Source organism: Strix aluco, chromosome 8 (genome assembly GCF_031877795.1).
Source record: "Strix aluco isolate bStrAlu1 chromosome 8, bStrAlu1.hap1, whole genome shotgun sequence".
NCBI lineage: Eukaryota > Metazoa > Chordata > Aves > Strigiformes > Strigidae > Strix > Strix aluco.
In genome coordinates this window covers 9,777,808-9,805,001 of record NC_133938.1, presented here as the reverse complement: position 1 = coordinate 9,805,001, position 27,194 = coordinate 9,777,808, and the positions used below count along the sequence as shown (strand labels likewise).

At 42.9% G+C, this 27,194-nt stretch overlaps 1 protein-coding gene across 2 annotated transcripts in view; it reads right to left on the bottom strand.

Annotated features, from left to right (window-relative positions):
- Positions 1-27,194, bottom strand: part of TRABD2B (TraB domain containing 2B) — a 295,614-nt gene that overhangs the window by 35,343 nt on the left and 233,077 nt on the right. For both annotated transcript variants that reach the window (XM_074832091.1, XM_074832093.1), the window contains exon 5: positions 14,604-14,694. In XM_074832091.1, coding sequence (XP_074688192.1) covers positions 14,604-14,694 — 91 coding nt within the window. The remainder of the gene's footprint in view (positions 1-14,603; positions 14,695-27,194) is intronic.

Below are 27,194 nucleotides of genomic sequence, written 5' to 3'. Positions count from 1 at the left end.
ATTTAAGAATCTCAGAAATAAACTATGCATGCATCAAAGAGCTCCATCTCAGCAAGCTAACAAGTGAAGGGTATGAGACGATGACAAACAGATACAGCCAGTGCATCATGAGGATATAATGACACAGCACTCAACCGTACAAAGGTGAGAGCCTTTGCAGCCTCCTTCCCTGAACTCTGCTGTAGACCTCATTGCAAAGGAGCTTTGGGGCTCACCTGCTCCAAGGAGTTACCAATACAGCTAAAAATGCAGGAGGAGGAGGGTCTGCATAAAGGCAGTGCTTCCTTCCTCCTGCATCTAACTGGTTAGCACTGGCCACCAGGAGTCATGGAGGTCTACCTAGCTCCTCTACTAACAGCCCCTGCTGAGAAAAGGGGAGGAGAGTGATGGGTCTTTGGAGCAATTTTGGTGCTGGTCATCTTCCAGTGGAGGAAAGGGGGGGAATGTCCATGCATGGCTACCAGGGGCTTTCTGCTGGTTCAGCAGAAGAATTAGGCCAGCTGGCTTCCTTGACCAGAGACATGTCAAGATCCTCAGGTGTCCTTCATGTAATCTCTGCAGATTTAATATGCCAAGGAAAAATAATAAATTAGACTGAAGACTGGCAGTGGTTGAAACCTTCACTGGGTGTGCTTTGTGAACACGAATGACAAATGGCTCTTGTCACAAGCTTGAGCAGAACCAACTCCTACATAAATTGTTTATACACACACACAAACATACACAAAACCAGGGATTAAACTCAGCTCTCCTCCCATGAAGAGAACCCCACACAGCAGTAAGTGAAACACCAGGAAAATGAAAACCACTTGTTCTGCTGCTCCCCAGAGCACAGTAAGTCAGTTAGGAAGCCTCCTCCCTCCATTGTATGTGCATGTGTGTTTTCTTAGTTGGTGTTTATTTATTTGTTTGTTTGCCTGGAAATGCTTTATCTAAGTGCCAGTTGTTTGAGAGGGTATCACAGCCTAGTATTTGTAGCACGCACTACCTACTGAAAAGCATGTAATATCACAAGTCTAACAGACGTCAGAGACTCATTAAAACTATGCTTGGCATCTGGCATGGGTTCTAGCAGTCACGCTAGCTTCTTATCACTATGCAAAGCTGGAACAGTTTGAGAAACTAGGACATCTCCTGAGGCAGCTCAAACTACAGAAAAGCCAATATTCCTTTGCTAGCAGAGGGCTTTTTATCCCAAAATCACTCTTCTATTCTCAGAATAATTTGGTAGTTTAAAGTTGGGGTTTTTTAGTGTACATTATTAAAGTGAACTGTCTTTATCCATGAAGACTGTGCCCTCCTATCAACCTCATGGGATCAGGTTGCCTCTGCACCACAGCCCTGCACTGGAATACACACTTAATTTTCAAAGGGTCTGGAGGAGCAAGGGTTCAACTTCTATGATTGCAAACTTCACTCAGCTTTTGCCACTGCTTCTTAATCCATACTAAGTATCACTCCTTACTAGTTCTCCTGCAAGGACTTCATATTTTAATAAGTAAGGACTCCTCTCTGTCTCAAACCACCTCCCACTGTAAGAGTTGGATTTACAGCACAGGATAGGGATGCTGCCTTAGCCAAAAGGACCCCTAGGGAACTCCACTTTCTGCTATGCTCTCTGCACAGTACAGCTGAATTTATGTTGGTGTCAGACCGAAAGCCCTTGAGTTTTTTTCTGCTGTGCAGTCTACCCTGGCAGCTAAGATCAATCCTGGGTAGGTGACATCTCCATACCACAAGTGCAAGATTGACAGTCACGTATCAGGGGATACTAAGCCCAGAAACAGAAAGCCCATACAAATCCTCTACTTTCATTGGAAGCAGCTCCACACAGGAAACGTTTGTACATGAAAGTGCTGAGAGAAGTGGGTGAATCTCAGGCACTGTGAAGGAGACTCAGATGACCTCTGCATCATGCTCTGCCGTGGCCGAGATATGTCTCGTATTTATTTGGAGCAGCACAGTGCTGCCAGTGCTTTCACAGCTCTCCTGGCCTGAGTGCTGCCCATCAAATCCCAATAGGGGAGGGATCGCCCAGTGGTTAGTAGTTTAACTAATGCTAAACTAGCTGCGCTGTCACATCTTCCCTCAGGGAGTTAAAAAATTCTTTATGCTCCAGTTTTCCATCCACCCATGAAGATAACTCCCCAACTTCACATGAAGATAGTGAGAAGAAATACAGAAAAGACTCAGAGATGCTGTGCTGGTAGGGCCATATGAGCATTACGGACAGATAAGCATGGGCCAGACTGCAAAACTGTCACCTCGTGCTGTTGAAATGCTGCCCACATAAGATGTTTTAATTAAAACCACAGAACAATTCATCTGACTCATCTCTCTACAATGAGACTAAGCGCTTAGGGCTGCCCCACCAGGCCCACTGACACCAAGACGTTAATTCTGAACAGAAGCACAGGTTACTCAAGGAATGCTCTTTCACAATCAAGTGATGACACCCTGTACACACGCCTTCTGTCTCTGCCCTTCTCTAGTAAGACTCAATCTGACAGCCAGTTGTAACTGAATTATCCCAAGTAGCATAGAGATCAAAAAAGAGTGTATGTCCTTATTTATATGAAAATAAGAAGGAAGAGTCAGGCTCTATGAGGAAAGGCTCAGGTATGAGCTCAGCCCTTTCCTAGATACCAGAGTGCAATGATTAGAAAACCCATAGGACCCCTAGACCTCATCAGGTCTGTCATTCACAGACTGACCAGGGGTTTCTTGGAAAGGCAGGGGAAGTAAAGAGCGAGGGAAGTGGCACGGTGCACCCAATAGTGAAAGAAGTAGTAAATAAAATCAGTCTCCTGCTCCATCATCTCATTTAAACCAGGCCTGTGCATTTCATTTGCTGCCTTTCACTGATTTGAGTAGGAACTGCTGACCATTCAGCAATGATTGCTATCAGTATGAATGCTTGAATACATAGAAATCGCCCTAAGTTCATGGCTGCATTTGCAAAATGAACAAACTGTTAACTCTTTTCTTTCAAGTCTATGCCCTTTCTCCCTGAGGGGGATGTTTCTAAAAAAAACAATGTTAAAAACTCAACAATGTTAAAAACTCAACAATGTTAAAAACTCAACAATGTTAAAAACTCAACAAAGTTAAAAACTCAACAAAGTTAAAAACTCAATGCCTCCTAAATGTCAATGGAAGTTGCACTTCCCAGTTTCATTTTCAACCCAAAACCTAATCTACATATGTTTGATGCTCCTGCAAAATTAGCAATCACATGCTTCTAGGGGAAGAAAGATGATTCCTTTGTCACAAATGCAAAACAGGGTTTACTTTGACAAAATGGTGGCAAAAAGCCAGTCTTGTGCATCTATTGCATCCACTGACTGTAGGCCAATGAGTGGAATGACCCGCTGCTCCTGGGAAGAGGTCTTTGGTCTGGGTGGCACTACGTAGAAAGGCAGGAGGCACCCAACAAAACCACATGTGCCCAAACTGGAGTTCGAGGTGAGGACACAACGAGGTACTTCAGATCTGCATCTGCCAGGATGGGAGAAGCAGAGGAATAGCCACCTACTGACCTGGACCAAACCACCACCAGTATTACCCTGGTGTTAGACAGCCTTGATTCTTAGCACTTCTGATTTCAGAAATCAGCTTCTTCTGTCCAAAGTTCATGCAAGGACTTCTGGATCTTCCCTGTGCTGGAATACGATGCCTTGACTCTGTGGGTGTTAGGAATAATTCCTTGAAATGACTTAAAATGCCTCAAATGTAGGCAATGTTACAACCCAAACCCACTACAGCAGCAGAGGTTTACTGCCCTCCTTGTAGACAACCACGTGAGTTTATTTCAGCTAGCAATGTTTTTTTTTCCCCTTCAGAAATCAAGAGGAGACAATACCACAAAAGTATTTAGATCCATGTGAACCTTGTTTAGCCACTGTGGATTGGGATTTACATTCCAGCGGTATAATGAACTCAGAGATGCAAAGATGTGGGCACATGTTATTAAACCCTTGAAGATTATCCCAGTCTCACTCAATAACTTAGCCTTTTCTTAATGATGCTGGCATGTATATGAACTACAGCCTTTAGTAAAGCTCAATGCCAACAGAAACCAGCTGCTCTGCAGAGGCTGAGCAGCAGCCCAGTGTAGTCCTCTGTGTTAAAGCTCTGGACAGGCTGTATCGTTTTTCTTCAATGGAGGGGGAAAAGCGTTTATCTGGGAAGCGTTTCACATCAAGGACAATAGGGAACTGTTTAGCTTTCCACAAATAGGCTGGTATGCAACTTCCGAGCACTCTCCAAGGAAAACTTTGGAACACTGGCCACGTCTTTCCAGCAGGGATTTCATGTAAAGTAGTTAATGCCCCACATCCTTCATCCTGATTTATTCCCGCTTCATCCGTGTTTCAAAGTGCTGCACTCACTTCAAACACAACATGGGGCTCATCTTTCTGAATATGCACTTTGATCGCTGGGGACTCCAGATTCGTATCGGCCGTTCAAACATAAACAGGGATGTGCTGTCTCGACAGAGGTATTTCTGTGACTGCCTTTATTTTTGCAAGAGTAATTTGGAAATGTGAGGCTGGGGTCAGATGACAGGAGATTCAAATCTAGTGGCCAGACAGGGCACTGGATACCAAAGCACTCGGAGCCTGTCTACGACTTTGCAGCTGAATTGCTGCAGGTTAGCAGGAAAATCTTAGTATGCCTCACTTGACACATGTCCTAGGAGTCAGTGGAGAGAGGCTTCAGGGTGCTTTTACCCCCAAATGAGAGCATCAAATTAGGAATCTCTTCCTCTGCAAGCTGTCATCAGCAGAGTGGTACTGCAGAGTTGTGAGCTGATCTGACGTCCCATGTGGCAGTAGAAAGGGCAGACACCTCAAATCAAGTCCTTCTGTCAATGCTGGTCCACTGTAGGACCAACTTTTTTCTCATTGAAATCAACAGGAGTTATGACCATGCTGGGTGTAAATTTAGGCTAATTCTTGGTGCTGATGACAAATTCTGTTCTATGGTGGAGCTACAGATGAGATAGACAGATGGACATAGCCAGGTCCACAGCAGCCATGATGGGGTAAATCCTCCAGGTGCTTCTCCTGACCAACTGGAGTCTCAGAGGTCTGTGACAGTGGCAAAGGATACAATTTTTCCCAGGCAGAACAACTGCTGTCCATGTGGCCACCTGTCTGAACAAGAGGTCAGCGTGGAGACCCAAACAGATAATTTAGTTTCTGTCAGACACTCCCCGTACCCCAGTCTTTCTCTCTAATTTGCACACATTAATTCTGAAATTGCATAACTGTAGTAGCGTAGTTTTAACAATCACGACTGCAGGAAATTGTCTTAATTCAGAATGTTCTTCCATCGTATCAATTGACAGCCACTGTGTCTATATCCATATACGGCATCTGATCCATTTTTCCTCTGTCCTGTTTCTATTCACAGGTCCACTTTTCTTTCTCCCTGGAATGCAGAGCATTTGGGATTGTAGGTGGAAAGCCAAAGTCTTTCAACACCCACTAATAGAAATTTGTTTTATTAATTAACTTTGTGGGAAATAAAAAAAAAAAAAAGAGACCTGATCCTCTGCTCTGAAATCATGAATCACTGCGCAAGAGAAGACATGTCCTCTGAGACACCAGAGGCAGCTTCAGACAGAGTGAGTGACTGAGTTGCTTTCTTGGGAAGTTCTGAGTCATCAAATACAGCAGTTTAATCCCCAGGAAATGGGAAACATATTGGCATGATGTTCACTTGCATGGAGCAGGAGCTCCAGAGAAGGGTGAACCTCCAAAGGTTCTGGAGATCAGTTTAACTTGTGGAAGGATTTTAAAACCTTAAAGCTTCTCTGAAATATACCTGATCTGGAGCTGGGTGCAGTATTCACAACACATGATTTACTGGATGAATTAAACTCTTTACATACTTTACAGATTACATACGAATTTACTTTGACTTCTCATAAAAATGATTCAATGATTATGACATGAAAATGTATTCTGGCTTCTAAGTTATTTACTGTGACAAGTGCTTCATATATTCACCATTCTTAATTTACTAGTCCTGTTATAAGAACTCGTTTTTTTTGGCATTCCAGCTCCTACTACTAGCACTTAACTAGGAAGAGCAGCTGATATACATGCTTCTCAGTCTGACCCTTCACAATGGTTCTCCTAAAGGGACACCCACACAGTAATTCAGACTCAAAGCTGGGTTGCGGCCAGTGTGCAGCCACCTGTCTTGGCTGAGATACCACAAATTGTTAAAAGTGAGACTATTTTGCACTGAAGTGGACAAGAAATGGCACAAGATCGCATATGTATGTTAGAGTGACCTTCTACCTGTGGGGGCAATTCAGAAAGGTTTCAATAAATTTCACAGCTTGCCACAAGAAGATTCACCCACAAGGAGTCATTTGGACATGCCACCAGTCACACAATGTTGTTTTGGAGGGCTTCTAACTGCATTTAAAGTGTGCAAAATGTTCCTATGAACACCTGATCACTCATGAAAGATGAAAAATGTATTTGTCAGTGTATTCCTGTGTAGAAAACTGTATCCCCAACTGTTTTCTTTTAAGGCACTATTCTTGACGAAATTTTAAGTGAAAGTGTCAGTGAAAAAAAGCCATTGACTCCCTTTCTTCCTGTTCCTTTTTTAGGAACTTGTGCATGTTAAAGAGCTCCCTGCAAGCAAAATTACTAGCAATTACACTCATGCTGAATCAAGCAGCTCTACTGATTGCAACACAACCCACAGACCTCTTGCTGAAGGAAAAAAAGTCAGCTCTGGAAGTGGAAAAGCTATCTGTCCTAATGTGTGAGGTCTCTTTGCCTGACAATGTGATAGTGAAGGTAAGGTAAGTTGACGCTGCAAAGACAGAGTGACAGCAAACAGACCACAAACTTCCTTAGATAAACGACATCTTTCAAACCACACAATACCACTTGATACCTTTGTGCCCCTTGAACTGTTACAAAGTGCAGCTGCACTTCAGCCCAGATTGATATCACTTGGGATGGAGGCCATCAATCCACAGAAGTGCAGGCTGAACACACAAATACAAAACTCACACAATCTCACTGTTCCAGTATAACACTGGAGAGGGGATGGTGCAATTTTTCCAAAGGCTTAAATGTGTCTAGTGACACTGTCCGACTTGAACATGGGGTCCAAGTCCTTCAAATAAGAGGGGAATTCATCTCACAAAATGGTTAGTCATCTAAAACTAGCCAGACACCTACTGCAAGCTAGTTGGGACAGCTAAGACACCCATGTCTTCTGGAAAAGTCAGTCTTTTTATGTTGACTATAGTAAGCATCTGCATAACTGTGTGAACATACTCTTAGTTTTCTACTAATTCCCTCATGGCTCCTGACAACCAAAGACAGGAGAGAATCAGCCACAATCTCATATTAACAATGACCTCTAAAAGCTACTAGCACCAATGGAAGCCTTGTTGTTGACTTCAGTGCAGTTTAGATCAGCTTTATCTCTAGCAACTATAGACAATAATTTTCATCTTATACTAATGACCTTAGGTGAAAAGATCTGCATTAGAGTTGGCTGGAAACAGAAAGAAGATGAAAAATCAGCTGCTTCTGTGCAAACAAGAACTCCAAAATTTCACTAGGAAATAAAGTAAGAACTAGCTCTGAACTTTTGAAGTCTCTAAGGTGCTGTAAGTCGACTATTGGATAGTTTATGGACTATGAGACACAGACCTCCTAAAACCGATGGGCTGCAGAGCAGCAAAAAAACCTAGAAACCTTAAGCACTGGCTTCAGGACAGCTCAGCAAGCAAGCTGCCCTTGAACAAAAAGAAGCAAGCCCAGGTTCCCCAGTGGCCCTGTGTGCAAGTTCCCAAGGAACAGAATGATATGGAATATGAAACAATTTTTTCAAAAGAAACCAGAAATTTTGCCAAGGATAAAATCTGATTATAAAGAAAAGTGAATGTCCCACTGGGAGAACTAGTCAAGCACAAAATTCCTGAGAAGCTTTGTTCCATATTCTTTCACCAACACCATGAATTATCTTGCTCTCTCCCAGATTTTTTTGTAGCAAGTTGCTAAATTCCACTCTTTCAGAAGGTGTTCAGCTTTTAAAGGTGGACTAAAGAACATGCAGATGCACTGGCCCTAAGCAAGATGTTGCTCAGGAAGTGACAGGATAATTGTTTCTAAGGCTGGGAACTTGTAAGTTGACTTTGCTTCTCTACCCCATCTTGGAGATTTTATTCAATTTCTTTCCTCCTAAGAGTTTGTTTGACTGCCTCAGACTTTGTGTCTGTAAGGTAATTACACACACAAAGACAATTAAATGAAAAGGAGGATATTTTAAAGGCACATGGGAATCCCTTGAAAATGTAATGTGCATGTTTTCATGACTAAATATTTTAAGCATTAAGTAGTCATATTCTCCACTGTTAGATGAGGCAATAAATTTGCCAATGCATGCAGATGAACCCCATTTAATCTCTATACACCTCTTCTGCAAATTATGCTGTCAGAGAAAACCCCCTAAATAACAGGTTTGCTTTTCTTCTGAGGGAAGGAAGCATGATCTTCAGGCTCATATCATGTGAGAGATCCAAAGGTTTACAACAGGATTAAGAACTGCAGCATCCCAATGGGGAGTTTATTCCACCCACAGAAAAAAAGAAAGTGCATTTTTCCCCATCTCAGAAGAGATGGGGATCCAGAATGGGCTAACATCTCCCCAGCTCTTCTTTTTTTCTCAGTTAACTCAGTTGTTTCCAATGAAAGTTTCACAGCTCTCAATTTTTTTTCACTTGTTTCTTTTCTAAATAAAATTCTACTCATTTCATTACAACTTTTAACATTCTCCCAAACATACCCTGAACATTAACATCTAAGCAGAGTGGAGTAACCCTGCCAGGTTGACATCAGAAAGGCGAAGTTTCTTGGGCATCCCAAGGAAACTGGCAACTACTGGGAGACTCCTGAGGTCTGATAGCATCCATAAGTTTCTGGGATGCAATCTGTTGAACTGTCACTTTTACTGATCTGGGGCTGTGGGAAATGTTATGTCAAACATTTTCCCATCTCTGCATATCACCTTGTGAAGGTTAGGGAACCTGATGGAGTGAAATGGCTGCATCACTGTGTGGACTGGGTGTGGGGAAGAAGAAAGCATTCATAGTGGAGCAAAGACTTCCAGCATGAGACAATGCTGAGTAGGAGAGCCAGGGTCACACCTGTCGGATGCTATAGGAAAAGGTGAAGGAACAAGCTCTTTGCTTCAGAAAGAAGAAAAGGAATAAGTTACAGCAGCAAAGTTGCTTCAACTGGACCAGGAAGTTCAAGCATAAGGAGGAAGGGTAATTAATTTCTACAGCAGCTCTCAGATGGGCAGAATATGGGCAGAAATAAAAGCTTGTCCTGAATTCTCCCATTCTGAATGAAGGTAGCATTGAGCATAATATCAGAAAGAGCAGTCTGATGGAAATGAGCAGTGCTGCATGTTTTTCTGGCTGAGAGAATGGTGTGCAGTACGTCAGGGCTTGGCATGTGGTAGAAGGTCAGAGCTGATTCTGAGAACCCAGTAACAATAGAGTCATCATGGACACAGGTGCTTCCGGGATTGATCTTGCAATTTGGCTGTTTCCAATTAAATGTGAAGCAGCTGTGGCCCTTTATCTCCTCAAGTCACTGCAATCCATCTGAGAGGAAACTTTCTCCCATCTCTTCCTCTCTCCCCACTCCAAGCATGCAACTCTGTTTTCTGAAGACAGAAAGAGGAAGGGACAGCCAGTTGGCAGAAGCCCCACAAAAAAAAAAGTTGCCTTATTTCAGGGCAAAGCAATGAGATACTGATTCAGCCATTCATTTTCCAATGCCTTTATCTGGGGACAAGGAGGACAGCCAGCAAAATAAGAAGCAAGTATGAATGCTGTTGAGGTTGTCAGACAAACAGATTCGGGACACTCCCTCAGGCAACAAAATAAACAAATGAAGCCACATTAGGATAAGTTCTCAAGTGTTTATGGCATTGTTTTGCATGCTGAGTACAAGAAGGTTTCTTTTACAGAAAGAGATTGAGCTTTAAAGAAAGTGTTTTCAATAGTCAGCTGGTGAGATTCTAGAATAGGCTCAAGAAGGTCAACAGTGGGCCAGCAGGCAGATAACTGGAGCTAAGGGATTTCAGAAATCCAGCCAGTGAGAGCTCCCAAATAGCTCCACATCAGATAAATGCACTTTATATAAACTTTTCTTTGCCAGTTCATTGATTCTGGAGCCATCAAACCCCTCCAGTTCTTGGCTATCTCTTCCAGCCTGCCAAGGTCTCACTTTACTTTTCCCCAGTACCTTAAGAAAGGGTGATCTTGGCTCAGATTTATGCCTGTCACAAGACAACAGAAACGCGAGATACTAGGTATTCATTTTGGTCGGCTTAAAGAGCAGCCATTTCCCAACCCATGCTTAGCATTTTGGACAGAGGAAGCCAACAATCTTCGGGCTTTACCCAGCCTGTATGTAACTGAAAGCAATAGCTTTGGTTTTTGTCACCTTTCACTCTTCCCAAGGCTTTTCTGATACACAGGAACAGTACTAGCTATTTTCTAAAAAGGTATTCTCTTGTCCTTTCTGAAACTGAAATGGATGTCAGAGCTTAAATGTCACAGAATCACAGAATTGTCTAGGTTGGAAAAGACCTTGAAGATCATCTAGTCCAACCATTAACCTAACATTGACAGTTCCCAACTACACCATATCCCTCAGCACTATGTTGACCCGACTCTTAAACACCTCCAGGGATGGGGACTCCACCACCTCCCTGGGCAGCCCATTCCAACACCCAACAACCCGTTCTGTAAAGAAATACTTCCTAATATCCAGTCTAAACCTTCCCTGGCACAACTTGAGGCCGTTACCTCTTGCTCTATCGCTTAATACTTGGTTAAAGAGACTCATCCCCAGCTCTCTGTACCCTCCTTTCAGGTAGTTGTAGAGGGTGATGAGGTCTCCCCTCAGCCTCCTCTTCTCCAGACTAAACAACCCCAGTTCCCTCAGCCGCTCCTCGTACGACATGTGCTCCAGACCCTGCACCAGCTTCGTTGCCCTTCTCTGGACACGCTCGAGTAATTCAATGTCCTTTTTGTAGTGAGGGGCCCAAAACTGAACCCAGTAATCAAGGTGCAGCCTCACCAGTGCCGAGTACAGGGGTAAGATCACTTCCCTGTCCCTGCTGGCATCACTATGTCATACCAGACTACCCCACCTATTTATGCTACCACTGCTTCATTATTATTGAACAATAAAGATCAGACTACTAATCATTTCAAGAATAATAATAATAAACATACTGTTCTAGGAACAAAGTTATTAAAGAAAAATAGTATTTGCTTGTTTGGCAAGGCAGCATTGGTAGTAAGTAGGATGTAGCATGAGTGTTTTGCTAAAGTTACTTTCATAGTTTCAAATAATGGGGCTTCAACCTGAGAAAGACTGTCCTTGCAAATTACTGTCAAGAAATCATTGATATTCAGCCAGAACAACCCCCAGTTTCAATATGATATACCTCCAAACATTCTTATGTGCCAGCTCAAATTGTTCCTCCTCGTCCTTCTGTGCACAATCCATCCACAACAATCCTTTTCTGAATTCCCTTGGCCAAAACATAAGCATGCAGCTGCTTCAGTTTTTTCCAACCTTTGCATTTTTTCCATGTGCTGTCCACCCCCACCAATCCCTACATTGGAGTCCAGCTGATCTTCCCCGAACACCATCCAATTTTTCAATTGTCAGGGCCAGAATGCAACGAAGTGGGCTTGACTCCCTTATGCAACTTATTTGGAAGTAAAGCAGAAATGTCTCTTTTGGGTTTCAGCAAAGGAAAGAAATACCTCTTATTTCATGTATGGCTCCACAAGAATCAAGACGAAAACACCTGCATCTCTATAAACCATAAAACAATTTTTGCTTGCAAGCAGCTCAAAATTTGTTGAGCTTCTACTCGTTGATTCTATGTATACATGTGGCTAGTATAGCCACTATCCCCAAGTGGTTCCTCTTCTGGGCCTTTTTAGCTGTTTTCAAATGTTTTCATTTCATCTTTTAAAAAGGAAGGAGGAGAGCAAAAAAAGAAGGGTAGACAAAAATGCAAGGTTCCTTAAGACTCAATTACAGCACAACAATTAACCGGCTGTGCTTTCAACTTTTGTCATAACTGTTTAACTCGACTGTCTTTTGCAGCTCGCCCGGAAATCATAAAATACAAGCTATTCTAAAAAAAGAGAGACAAAATGGTTTGCAGCAGCCTCCTCATTTCTAAGGGGGAGCCCCAAGCACTTTTGATGGCTACAGCCCCTGCTGTAGGACAAAGAAAATACAGTCCCTGATGTGCAGGTCTGGGAGTCTCTTTTTTTTCTAAAGGCAGCAAGCTGTTTCCTGTGAATATATTTAAATTCTCTGTATTTAAACTTTCTATAATCTTCTACTGTTTCTGCACCTTGAGTAATGCAATTTTGTAGCAACTCTGCATTTCTTTACCACACCATTTATTTTTCTTTCTGTATTCTCATCTAAGACTGGCTGATCTGCCTGGATCATCAGACCATAGGGAAACATACAGAGCACCTAATCTTTATGAAGTACAACTATATGCTCTCTCTCAACTCAATCCAGCACTCACGCAAAACAGCATACCCTTTAATAAGGCTTGGTATGTTCACTGTTCAGAACAAACTGCACTGGAATTAGGGTGCTAGTTCAGACAAAGGGACCAATCTGCCCAATGCTCTGGTCTGGAGCTGGGAACAGAAGCTACCAAGTGTAGGATAATTCAACTGAGGACATATGCATTGTTCTAGGCGGCAGGCCAAGTCCACTTGCTTTCAAGTACATTTTCCCCAGGGACTGACAATTTTAGGGAAGACGTCATGAACAAGAGACACTGTTGCCAAGGTAAGGGAATGCATACACAGAGGTGCCCTATATTGCAAGTAAGTCAACATTAAGCAGTGGCTTTGTTTCAAGTTTCTTGCCCCATCACATTATTTCAAGTCTGTGATGACGTGTATAGACATATCCCAAGACCATAAAGAGCAGAGACTATTCTTGAACATCTCTCACACTACTGTATCTTTCTTCTCAAGGGCTTGCAAACAGCTAATAAATTAATAGTTTCACAATTTCCAGTTGAAATACTTTTCATGGGAAGATGATACTTTCAACTAAATTAAAATTGCTGAGGGAAGTGCCTGCTTCCCTGAGAGGAAAGTTTCTTTGTCAAAACCTAGGAACAGTATACCTCAGCTGTTTTGGAATAGTTTGTTTGGCTTTTCTGTTTTGCTGTATTTTTAGACACCGGCATTTTTGTTGATTTTAGCCAAAATTTCCAGCTCCAGTCAGTTACAGTGTTTACTGCTCCTCCCTGTGCCATGCAGACTCTCCTCCCTTGCCAAAGTGCTTCTTAAATCTTCTCTGAATATATGGTCTTCCTTGTGTTTGAGAGCTTTTTCTTTGTCTTTTACCCATTGTTATTTAAGACTGTGCTTTTATTGCTCAACATATTCCAAGAGGCATTTAGGATAAATGCTGTGTCAAAGACACTTATGTACAGTGGAGCCATATTATATTCTATATGAATTATTGTGGATGTTTCACAAACAAGGTTAAATCAGCTGGATTTTCCAACTATATTAAACATAGCTTTTTCAGACATGGTCTATTAGGCCTGCGATAAATCCTCCATATTGAAACTCACCTCGTATTTGGACCATGTCATGTCTGCCCACCAGGGACAGGAGCATGCTGCTAACACTTTCTCCTAATGAGGATAACAATCCTATGACAGAGCAATCTTGACCAATTTTTACCTGCAGAATGCAGGGGAAAGGTTAATTTTGCAAAGCTAGATGGTCTCTCAACATCCCTCACAGTTTTATTGTCTATGATATCTTTAGACAGAGACCTCATCTAAATCACCAGAAAAAAGTCTAGGGGAGGAAGGAAGTCTGTTTCACCAACTAAGGACAATTTTGTGACGTATTTTATCATATACTAATGAAGATTGCCAAGAGCCTGGTAATTAATCATCTTGCTTGCTTTACTTGATCAGATAGATGGAGAAGCTCAGGGAATATTGAATCGCTTTTTACCTACCCACCACACTTTCCAAGGTGCATGTGCTACGTTAAATCTAATCCTTCAGGCAAAACTGAAATTCCACCTGAAGAAAAGCAGCCCGACAGAGAGGCCTGAAAAATGAAGTCGGTGGTAGTCTACTGCCCTGCAATGGGGAAGCAACTAAAACCCCATGGAGAGAAAAAGACAAAACAGCTATAGGGGAAAACGAGCTGAATGAGATATTTCTGGAAAACAGAAAGAAACTGTGGCACTTCTGATCTGGTATAGTGAAGCAGCTGTGACATGAATAATGTCCCCAAGTGAAAAAAACAGTCACTGAGGCTCCATATGTTTCCAAACTCACACAATGGATGCTTTACAATGCACTTTTTGTCTGGAACTTGAGTGGGAAAGGGAGGTTCCTCACTCCCTCATCCACCTCCTATACTAATGCAATAATCTTGCCTAGTCACAGAAAAAGGGAGAAAAAAAAGAAAAGGAGAGAAAGTGATTAATAATCTGTGGGCAGCTGCTTACTTTCCAATTGGTTGTCCAGGAGGGGTGTGCTCCACTTCAAATCCTGCTTGTCTCAGTACATCAATCACAGTGTTGTTACCCAGGAAGTGACCTAAAATACAGGTAGAAAATAGCACTGTCAATCAAACTGCTCCTCTCACTCCAGTTTCTCCTGTTGGAACAACAGGTTTGGGAGGCAAGGTAATTGGAAGCTAGACCAGCTTCAAAAGCAAGAAAGGCATGTTATGCAATTTGTTATAATTCAGACTCAGCTATTTACCATGTAGCCCACTGCAGCCTTTGGCAATAGCCAGAGGAAGAGACAGTGTACAGCCTGATATGGTCTTCTTCCAAATTATTTACCCCTCCCTCCCCTCATGTGGCCAAGGGACTGGGTGGATAAAAGAAAGCCTAGATGAATTGCTGGTCTTGTCTTCCACTGTGTCCATTTTTAGTATGTGCATGGACTAAATAAACTTCTAACAAGGATATCAGAATGACCCTGCAGTGGCAAAAAGATATTACTAGGGCTTTGACTCATGAATTGGAAAAACTTACAACCCCAGATGTCCACCCTGTCCATCATCGTTCATGGATATCTGCTTATGAAGAAGCTCTGAAGCGGCTGTACTGCACGCTCAGCGCTTATCTGCCTAAAATGGCAGTGATTCAGGAATTGCTTCATCAACTGCTCAGCCACCTGCATGGCAGGGATGGGAGGAGCTGGGATGGTAACCTTATCTCTCCCCAAACATGAAGATTTAGTCCTGGAAATCAGGGCTCTTCACTATAAGTGTAAAGGTCGCATTCCTATTCACAGAAGTAACAAAGAGCCCAGTAAGTACTGCAGTGCGTACAGGCCTTGAAAGAGTTTACTTAAGGGAGTCCTATATACTTGAGGTCTGAACCAAATCCCACTGGAGTCAATGGGAGCCCTCAAAGGGCTTTGGGTACAGACTCAATAAGGCAATGTAATCCCTCCAAAGCTTTCAATTTATTGTCAGAGTCCCACATTGTTTTCAGGATGGGTTAAACATATAGAGTAAGGAGTCAAAAAGACCACTAACAGGTTTATTAAAATCAGTGTAGCCCAGTAACTTGTCTCCAACTCTAGCTTGTGGTGAATGTTAAAGGTATATAAATATATACATGAGTGACACTGAGAAAGGACAGAACAATCCTCCTCCATTATGTCCATTAGCTTCCAGCTCTGCATGGCTGGGTGACCCCCATTTACACGCAGGTCATTGCATCTCACTGCCAGCTCTGAATAGACCAATTCACCACAAATGTGCTTAAGCCACTGCCTCCATGTACTTTTTGCCCCATGACATCTTGCAGCAGGGAGTTCCACCACGTGCCGTGTGTAAAATTGCACTCCTCGGGTTTGCTGCTGCTTGGAGAGTGTGTGCTTGCCTTAAGCACAGTGTAAGTGTTTGCAGGAGATGTTTGGAACTGCTCAGCTCCATAGCAGAGCCAAATACTTTGCACAGAAAAAACAAGGCAGGCAGGACATGGCTGAGCCTCTCTCCATGCATGCCACTGTGTAAGGAGCTGGCATAACCATCAGCAGAGTCACCCCTAGGACACTTCACCCATACTGCACACAGTCGCTATGCATTTGAGAGTAATTCAGTCCCCGGTATTCACTAAGTCTGCATCTCTCTGCTCACACTGCCAACAAGGGCGCTAATTCGCATCAGTTGTGGGAATGATGTAGTCTTTTAGTGCAACTTTCAAGCACTGGTAAGAGCTTTTAGCCAAAAGACTTTTCTTTAAATGATTAAACGTACATTTGCAGAGCCCTAGTGTGTTCCAGGATTCCTCCACTTCCTTTTAAGAAAACTCCAAATTTCATTTTCCCCTGACTAACTTATTTATAACAAAAGCCAAAGGAGCAGAGATCAGTCCCAAAAATGTGTTACACACCCTCAGAGATTCAAGAAATGAGACATTTGTGAGTGATTAACTAGATTTGATCATATCCTGGTTTTTTATGCAGTGGCCAAGGCAAACAAAAGTCCCCATTCTGTCACTGGCAAAGTGGCACTTAGGAACCAAAATCAAAGGTGTCAAAGTTAGAGATGTTTCCGAGTCCATGGTACAATGTTCTACTTTCCCTGAACTGGAGTCTTAAATGCCAAGAGATTTCTTAGTGTAAACAATCATCTGAATCCAGCAAATCTTTGACATCATGACAGTACAAAAGAACCCAATTTTAACTGCTTTAAACCCAGGAAAAAAAGTAACTGCAACAGTTCTGATTCCCAATCCACAAAATGGTAGGACTGTCAATGCCAGCTCCTCAGCAAAGCCCGTGAGTCCCTTCAAGTGATGAATGAAGACCAAAACGTGATACCTCCTGGACTTCCCGGTCCTGCCCTCTGTGTGGAGACCATGATGAAAGCTGCTAGCTTTCTGGACTGGTGATCTGCTGTGCACGACAGTAGAAAAACGTAAGTGTGGTGAGATGCGTGTTTCCACAGGGTAAGACACCCTAAGCCCTTCAGTCCTCTGCCATACCTCTTTTTTTCTTGGGAGCTGTCCTCCAGCTGTCCAAGAGTTTGTGTCAGATTTGGACTGCAATTACAGGGAACAGAGGAGGTTTCTATAAAATATAAAACCTACCCATGCGGGGAATGAATGTCCCCAGGACCTCTTCTAAGACCAGGGACTGAATTTCCATATCACAAATCTCCTTACCCTCTGCTCCAAACTTGAAGCTTATTCCTTTAATTTTGCCCTTCCTAAAGAGTACCAGCTTCCACTAAAAAAACCCCACCACACTCCAAATCCCTGAATAAATGAAAAATCTTCACTACAAACCTCAGTGTGAACACAGTTATTTCATTTTAGGTCCACAATTCAACACATACTAAAATATTTTCAAAGCCCCAGTTCAACCAAGAGAAAAGAAATCAAACCAAAAGAAATCAAAACTAACAACTAACTTCAAGCTGATCTCCCAAGTAATTCTCCATTCCACACACATCAACAGAGCCTGAAGCTTTAACAACTGCTCGGAAACAGCATGAGCAGGTCTTTGCAAGGCTTTACCGTTAGATTCTGCTTAAGATTTTCCTGTTTGCATTATCTCACGTACATCTGGGAAAATCACCACCCATCTCACCATCAGCTTGCCCTGTTAATCCATCTTTCCCAACTGACTGCAAGATTTCTATGTGGACCAGCTCTGACTTCAATCTGTTTTACCTTCTCTGCTCAGTCAGAATTCACATATTACGATTGGTTTTGTACCCGTTTATCTTACGTCACAGTAAAACTCTTCTAGACAACTCATTATTTCATTATGCACACTACAAGCAACTTGAAGTCATGCTCTACCTCAGTGATGGAAAAACTGAAAACAGGCATGCTCAGACCAGCAGCCTTCCCACCCAACCCAGACATCTTCCCAACAGTGATCCATGGCATCCCCATGGCAAGGAGCTCCTCAGGATCACAGATATGTGGAAGAGGAAGGTTTGAGTTAAAAGGTGGCACTTAAGAGGCCCAGTGCAGGTGGGTACAGTGAAACATGAAAACACTCTGGTGTCATTGCTGTACTTCCAGGGTTAAGGAATTCCTGGAAGAAATGTCTTGTCCTGCCTCCTGCTGCTAAATCCATCATCGTTATCCTTCCCAGTTTTAAAATCCAGGAAAACTTTCTATATGAGAAATTTCTTACATAAAATGACTCTCCTTGGTGACATACAACTTGAGATGAGCATTCACTTGTTAGATATTGACAATATAATACTTTTGACAGCTTATGGCATGAAACGAAAACCAGTTTAACCTGTGTATTAGAGACAATTAAGGTCAGCATCAGTAAAAAACATCAAATCCCTGCCTCTAGCTGCCCATATGTGCAAACAGAATATGTAATAATTGCCAGATCTTTTTGTAATATCAGCGGATTTAATTTTTATTTATAGATATTAAAAAATGAACTTTATATATATTGGGGGGGTATGCTTCTGTTAAGAACTTTTAAAAATTTCTCTGCCTGGCCTGGAAATTTTGATTAAAAAAAATCAAGGAAGTATAATTATTGAAAAGTTAGTGCATCTAGAGACATATAAGACAGATTAGAGAGACAGGGGAATGCTCTTGCTTCTTCATCACTATTCCCTCTTCAGTCTAAACCTGAATAAACTATTCCTGCAATATTAACCAAATTTACCTTGACAGCTGATGAAAACTGGATCCAAGAGGTCAGAACACCAACTGTGTCAGAAAATCCATGAGAGTATGGGAAGAGGAGAGAAAACAGACATAAAAGATTCTCTAGATAAGGACTTGAAGTGAAAGTCTGTACTTGGGCATGGAGATGTGCAGTACAGCCTCTCTTAATGGTTTAAGATTTAAAAAAAGGTGTGGATGCAGTTGTTTCAGCCTCTAAGGATAAGGGATTTGTTTGAGGACAAGACCCAGTGCTAAACAGAGTTGTTTCGTAGTTTGAACACAAATGCAGTGGAGTGGCTAGTATGGCTCACTGCATGTGGGGGGTGTTTCTTCATTAAATTTGATGAGGCCAAGATTATTCTCCTTTCACTCATGTCTTGTTTTTTTGAGACAGAGGATCCGGAGACACTGGAGGAACATGTTATACAGCATGGTTGCTAACATTAATCAAACACCTTTCATCCCTGTTTTGCTTTTTTATTTTTATTTAAAAACTGTGCTTTGGACTACACAAAGCATATGCATGTAATGCATTTACTTATCTCCCCAAGGTTTCATTTTTTACTGGAAGAAAGAAAGAATAAACCACTTTGCTTTTTTACTAAAAGATGAAAAATACATGGTTTCCTTAAAGCATGCACGTTCACACGCACACACACTGCTGAAAAAAAAATCCATTTTCTTCCTTTCTTAGTGGAATATCCTGAGGCAGAGAGAAATACACTTCTCAGCCAATTCCAACAGTAACAGCCACGTATTTTGTAACTGACCACAGAAACTAAAGCTCTTCTTTACCATTTCAGACATTCTGGTAACCCCCATCAATAGCATACCTAAGCATAAGGTTGCATCCCTCAGAAGTTAAATGAACTTGGGTGTTCCTACACAGAAAAATATAACCTTGATTTGATGACAGAAGCAGAAAAAATGTTTTTAAGCAAATGTTATGTACTTTATCTAGGTCTAGAGATCTACTACAAATTACTTTGTCTCTTCGTTTCACAATTCTTTGTTCCATGGCTTAGAAGGATAAAGGGGTACAAAGGAGCAGGAGATAATTCCCTCACAAAGGACCTCCATTGCCAGAGCCTTTGAAGTTGTGCTAAAAAAGCCTTGCTAGCCCATTAGCTGACACACAGCAGAAACCTGAACTGTTTCCATGCACACTACAAGCAGAGCTATTTTCTGCACAATTAGTCATAAAAAGGGCCAATGTAAACTGTGTCGGGAGGTCTCAATTCTTTACATTCTCCACACAGTGAATCAGACGTTATGTATAATGTTTTGTTGCCATTTAGACCTCGGGCTGCTTTGCAATCAGGAGGCAGCAGTCTCTATTCCTCCTTCTCTCTCACCGCTGATTTTCAAGCCTCTTGGCACTACCACAGTGTTTATGGTAGTTAGGCTTCACAAGAATTAGGGTAGGCAAAAATGCAAATGCCGAAAGCTGCGTGTTCACAGCTGGGGCAAATACTTACTGCTTCCTTTGCTTGCTGCCTCCAAAAGTATGCCTCCATTTCTCTTATTCTAAGAATGGTCAAACTGAGTACTTTGGAAGCTGAATGATAAATGTGTCAAGGAAAGGCTGTAGTAAGGAGCTACAGCAAACAGTTCAGGCAATGAATTTTATCTGAATTTGCTAATTTCTCCATTATAGCATTCCACTCTAATCCAATGGTCTCTGGGTGGCAGCATGAATTTACTGGGGGGAACCACATGACCTCCCACATTACTGTTTCCTGCCATGGCCTATGTCCCAGACCCATGACGGGGAATCAGTTTTGTGGATAAACTCTCCAAATTTTAAATTCCCTTCCACTCTTCCTCCAGCATCATAGCTGCTTCTATCCCCGCATCCAGCTATTCTTTGCTAATGAATATCATCCTCTAAAAATTGGAGGCTCTTTCATCCTTTCCCACGAGGACTCAGATTTAGACTGCTGTCAGTTCCAGAGGATTGCTCCTCCTTCCTCTTAAGTCACTTACTTTCCTGAAATCTCACTCTAGTGGTAGGGATTGCCTTGAATCAGTATCTTGAGTGCACTTTGACAAGGAGTAAACGTTGGATTTGTGCACAGATCTTTCTTTTGCAGGTTGGATCTAGATGTATCTAAGAGTTTCCACCAGTCTGAGTACCCTTCTAATGTGAAGTGTCTTATCAGAGTATAAAGAATGACACCAGGTGACACCATTAGGTGGGTGATATGCAGCATCTAGCGATAAGTATGATGTTAGGACTACCTGAAAATTTTGATCTTAGACTTTACTGGTAACATGAAAAAAATTAATGCTTGTGGGGATCCAGCAGGAGAATTTTCTGCGAATGGCTGGAAGGACCCCAGTGTCCCCCCCTCCTCCCCCAGTTAGAATGAAAAACATGAGCTATACTCCATGCCAGAGGATGAGACATGCAGTTCACATATCATCAGCATCCCAAATGCATCCCTACCCACACCTCAGACAAAACAGATATTAAAAAAACTTCCTAGATGCTGGTATTCAGGTTCAAATCAAGAGCTGCGTGTGGGCTTTCCAAAGAGAAAGTTACACAGCACAGAACTGAGAGTGCCCTGGCGCAACTCTGGGATGTAACATCACCCAAATACTATGGACAACAGACGCTCTGAGAAAGAAGCTCATGGCTGAGTGAACTGGCACCCCACAGAAACTCAGCAGCCTCAGAGACCACCCCTACTAGGTCTGTTGATGCTACCTCAAATATCTTTGCCATAGAAGAGAGTGCTCAGACAAAGCCAGGAACTCTGCACCCCAACTTTCAGAAAAGTCTGTCATCCCAGGTTGCTGGCTTTTGCTCTGCTGCAAGACATGGTTTTGCACTTGGAAATTTCAGCATTATGCAAAAATCTGGGGAGGAGAACATGCAGAGAATGATCTTTCTTCCTCCCCTGTTTGGCAGGAGCATCTGAGCCCAAAGCATGCCTTAAAAAATACTTTGTACAAGCCACATGCAATGGTCTTGTAAAGCAGGCTTACATCATAGCCTCCTTACATCATGCCACCCCTTCTCCAAGGCAGATGGAGAAATCATTTTCTCTCTCTTGTTTGATGTTGTTATTCTCCGCAATTGTGAGGAACTGACTCATAGCCACTTTCGGACAGTCACGGGAAGCAAAGCAATAAAACATAAAAGGCCAAAGTGTGCAGCACTTCGAACATCCAGTGATCCTCCCATGGCTCTCCTTCATTCTTTCCTTGCATGTAATCACCTCTCTCCCCTCTCACCCGTGAGCACTTACAGAATATGCTCTGCAGAAAGGCCACACCGTAGCCAGGGGGAGAATGAAGCAACGAGGGGCCAAAAGTTGAGGGGGTTATTCCAGATTGACGCCAGGGTAATGGAGCACAGATTTGTGTTTCCCTGGGGTGTCTTTGAGATCTGCAGTACAATACTATATGCAGAGCATCTCAGTCTGAAGTACAGACAGACTTCCACAGACTTCTACTTTCTTGCTGCCCCTTGATATAATAAACTCCCCTCATAACCTTCCCCTTCTGCTCTTTGTCTCTGCTCAGCTCCTCCAAGCATCCCTCCTGTTGAGGGCATGGAACTATTCTGGAGGCACCCAAATGTCACACACTGGAAATCGCTCTCTGGAAGTGGCCTGGAGTGCAGTGCACAGAGCCTTCGACAGGCTCAGCATGAGATGGGCCTGAGTTTACCAGTTTGGGACTGGTGCTATGCTAGCATAACTCTCCGCTTTCAGACCCAATACAGAGCCATCACCTGGGCTCAGCCACTCAGTTCTATGCTATCTTTTAAGTCTTTGCACACCTTCACTAGAACACTCGTCCTAAGTATCTGATGAGGAAAACAATAAAATGATTTTTTTTTTTTTCTTTTACAAAAAGCTCGATTTTCTTCAAGTCTAAACCAGCTGTTTCACTTAAGAAAAACAACACTAGCAAGAACTTAAGTGAGGTCACCTCCCAAGCATCTCCTATGGCCTCTGTGTCAGAGCACAGCAATAACTGAGCTGTGTCAGACCAACACAACAACAGGGTTCATAACTGCTTCAGACATTTTAAAAGGAAATGACTAGTCCAAGCTGGTCAGTCTCACTGGAGAGGACGGGCAGCTTCACAAAGCAATTCACTCTAACATCTCAAATATCTGGTTTGGGAAGAACATAAGCCCTCTGTGCAATTCTCGCTCCATTGACCATGTAAGTTTAAATAGTTCCTTTAGCTTCAGCATCTATCAGACATGGCATGACAGATGACCCACCAAGCTACCCTTCCACTGCTCAGAAGCTCCTAAACACTGCACAGAGCCCATCCCTTCTCCCCATCCTTCCCTCTTCTGCCCTGTCCCCCACCTTTCTTGTTGTGCCACAGTTTGCAAGGGAGAGGGACCTGTGTTGATCTGTGCTGGACAAGGTGCTCTGGTTGTTTATGGGGCCTTTTGGGCTATTTCATGTTCTAACTTTACTTACATAGCATTAGAGGAGTCTTCCACAGAGAGAAGGTCCAACAGAAGGTGATCCTTTCAGTATATATTCTTAAAGAAGTAATTCACTGGATATCAGGAATCCAAGTTTAAAGGGCAGAGGAAGGTGGATGAGTATCTCACAGTATCCTATTAGCTCAAACCAGTATGTTTGATGATGAACTCATGACGAACTGAATCCCTTCATGACTATAATAAGGAAAAGGTCTCTTGGGGAGTAAACAACAAAGCCTACAGATTTGAAGTATTTTGTTTCCTAAAATGTATTTGTTGTGTTTGCTGGTATAAGCTTGAACAATTTATCAGGACAAAAAATTTGTAGGAAGAAAATGAGATGGGTAGGGCTGAAGTAAAGGTTCACCTGTTTGGCCCCAGATTTGACTGAGTGAAGACAGGGCTTGCTCAGTCTAAGATATTGCATGGAGGATGATTATTGGCATTTTCCCAAACAGCAGAATGTCACAACTGCATGGATTTTATGCCCCTCCCCCCCCGCCCCTTTTTTTTTTTTTAAGGTGCATGCTCCTCACTGAATCATGTTGTTGGGAACCCACCTTTCTCACAAAGTTGTGATGTGTGACTGGAGGCATGTGCCAGCCACGGAGCTGTGTGACAGGGAAGATGTCTGTGTCCCTCATGTGATCCTCTCTAATGGACAGTACCAATATACAAAATCTTGGGAACTTCACCCATCCCCATCACTGCAGTAGGAGACAAGGAGATGAGTCTGACAAAAATCTTGAGAAAACCCAGCATCTCTAAAAGTCTTCTCAGGGTGCTGAGACATCTCTGAGACTGGCCCAACCACCTAGGACCATCAGATCACCTAAGTGCAGAGAGTCTAGTATGAAACGCACTGTCTTTATGTACAATATTGTTTGCCGATTGTCAACACCTCAAGCAGTGAGGAAACTGGTGAAGAAATGCAGTCTCTTTCCCCCCCCCCCCCCCCCAAGGTGCCTCATTAGTGTGCTTGCAGCCTTGCTGAAGTAGACAACACACTCCCATCTGAACCAAAGTTATCAGCTCTTTTCACATAAGCCACTGCTGGGCCCCCCGGACAGCCACCACACTAAAGTCCCGACAGCTGGCGCTAGGCAGGTAGCCTCTGAGTGAAGTGTTTCATATCCCATTGCAAATCCCCCGAGCCATCCCAAACTAGTCTGGAATGCATGTGGACCTGCTTGCCAAAGCCAGGCAAAGGTTGGGGTAGGAGGGAAAAAAGCTTGTTTCCATACCTCCCTGCTCCATACTTGTACTTTGCAAAGAAGGTAACTGCAAATGGGTTACTAAAACACCTACAGTGACTTGATGGAGTCTGAGCTCAGGGCAGCTTCAAGCCTTGGAAAGCTCCTTGGTCAGCAAACAGCTTTTTGCATGCCAGAGTATCTCATTGAACTCGTGAGGACATTTCTGAGGCATGGCCCAGCAGGGACCTGATCTTGTAGGACCTCAGCTTTTCTTAGGACACAGTCAGTACTATGAAATGCAGCATCTGTGCTTGCCTTAGGCAAAGACTTCTGGCAGGTAATAAGGATGTAAATAGTAGCTTGCTGTAAATAAACAGTGGTGAGGACCCTGGTATATTATCGCAGGCTCTGGGAATCAGGAGCTTAGTGACTTCCAGAGGTGAACTACTGAGTTTTGCCTAATCCCTTTTTGGCCTCATGGATGCATTTGGCTTCCACAATATCCTGTGGCCACAACGTAATTACGCATGGTGTGAAATAGCACTTCCCTGTGTTTATTTTGAACCTGCCTACTGATCATTTCATTAGGCTCTCCTCAGTTCTGCCAGTTTGCACAAGTACAGCTCTAAACTGAATAAAAAAAAATAATTTAATCTTGCTCTCATGTGAGATTAAACCATGCCAGGAAAGTTAGTTGGGGGCGATGTCTGTCAAATCTGTGAAATTACTTCAAAAGACTACAAGAGAGGCTGTCATTTTCTGTTTGAAAATTAGTTTGAAGACCACAAATCAAAGCTCCCAGTTGACAGGACATGGATTCTTGCTTGTTTCTTCTGGTTTTGACCTCGCAGTCAACTATTTTATAGACTACACTGGTTTCTTCATCTTTTCCAGGAGCCCTTTTCTGGTGGTTTATTTGGATTGTGGATGTCTCACAAGTGAAAAACGTGGTGATTCCATAGCACAAAATACAGTGATTGCTCAGCAGATTGCTGGCCCCCTGAAGTTTATGGACACAGGACAAACTCTGTGCTGGAGCAGAAAGTACCGTCGCTTTCTAGCTCGCTTCTTGAGCAGTGTCCTGCTAGCATAGGAAAATAGAAGCCATTTTACCAGACTTTTTAGAAAAATAAAATTCAAGAAAACCAAAACCTAGCTTCCCTAAGTCAGTATCTTTCTAAATATAAAAGCCTCACAGTGTTAAGACTGTCGATGGTTCACGCTTTTCCCAGAAAAATCCAGCTGACCGCTGGATGTCACTGTTGTTGCAGAAAAACACACCAGGAAGTTCACAAATCAGGCTGTGAATAAGGTGAGGTGAAATGGCCTTTTCTTTCAGTTAACCAGCACAGTGCCGGTGACACTTGGAGGCTGCCCTGCCAGCGCAAACAACTGGAGGCAAGGCATGCTCAATGGCACTGAGGTCTCCATCACCATCTGAGGACAAATCCTCTGTGGAGTTCATGGGCCCGGAATCACCCGTGCCCAGAGGTGTGTCCCCTCTTCTTTTTAGCTCCCCTCTGGTTTTGCTGACATGTGTCGCTGCTGAGCCCCTGGGTCTGCACAACACATCTAACCCGGTCTCTAGTTTGGACTCAACCCTTTCTCTTCTGCCATATAGTGGAGTACACTGCAGTGAGCACATTTCGAAGCTTGTCCTTGATCATGGATTAAAAGCAATCACACATAGTTTTGCTCTGTGGTTTTAGCTGGCGCTGCTGGAAGGGCAGTTTAGTGTATCTGCATGACTTTCAAGGTTTGAGCTAATATCTCTATATAATATAAAGCTGGTTTTGATAATTTGCCTCCTATGAATTACACCAGGCATCTCCCCACCACACAGAGGAAACCTGCCCAAAAGACTTTCCTGAGCCTTTTAATTCAGCTAAGGATGCCTTTGCACCATCATGGTGAGCCTTGCCAGTGCAGGCAATGGACTTTAAGGAGTGCTTTGAGGCTGTAGGCTGAGGCCCTTCCCTCTTTCAAAGAAGGAGAAACAACCCCCAGGAGTTCACAAAACCTTTTCAGATTGGGGTCACCAGGTGCAGATGGTGCTGCTGTGGCATTTCAGAAGGAGTAAACTGGGACTTGCTTCCCACCTTACACTCCAAGCTCAAGGCTTGCTGCTTGATTCATGCCTACTCTAACACCAGGAAGCAAACCCACAAAACAAGGCAGATCAAAACAACAAACTATTGCCCCTGAGGAGAGAAGGAAGGCAGGAACACACTGCAGGCATTTGTTAAGCTCCTTAATATAGTGTTGCAAGACCCTCAGATACATGTGGTGTGGGAAGAAATCTAGAGTACCTACATCTGGAGATCTCTCTCTTTTGAAGTGCAAAGCATGCACAGGGCTGTGGAATAACAGAAAACTAGCCTAGAAAGTACCCATTTCAGTCCATCTAAATGTCATAAATCAGGATGAACTCTGCCCAGGCATGATGGATCAGATCAGCTTTGACATCAAGGATGTTGGTATAAATTAGGAAAAGGATCTCCATAGGACACTTTGTTTGCAATATTTTTAAAGCCTTAGGAGATTCCTTGGCTGTGTCTTTTCTTTATTATTTTTTCTTTCTTTAAAAGTAAAACAGAAGAAAGAAGCGCTTTGGGAAGAAGGGACAATCCTTTGGCTAAAGGTCCTGTGGTGGAAGAAGTGGGGGTTTTTAGCCATCAATGACAAAGACTCTCCTAGGAGGGTCAGTAAATCTTATCTGTCAAAGAGACCATCTGTGTAGTGGGAAAAGAACAGAAAACAGTCCTG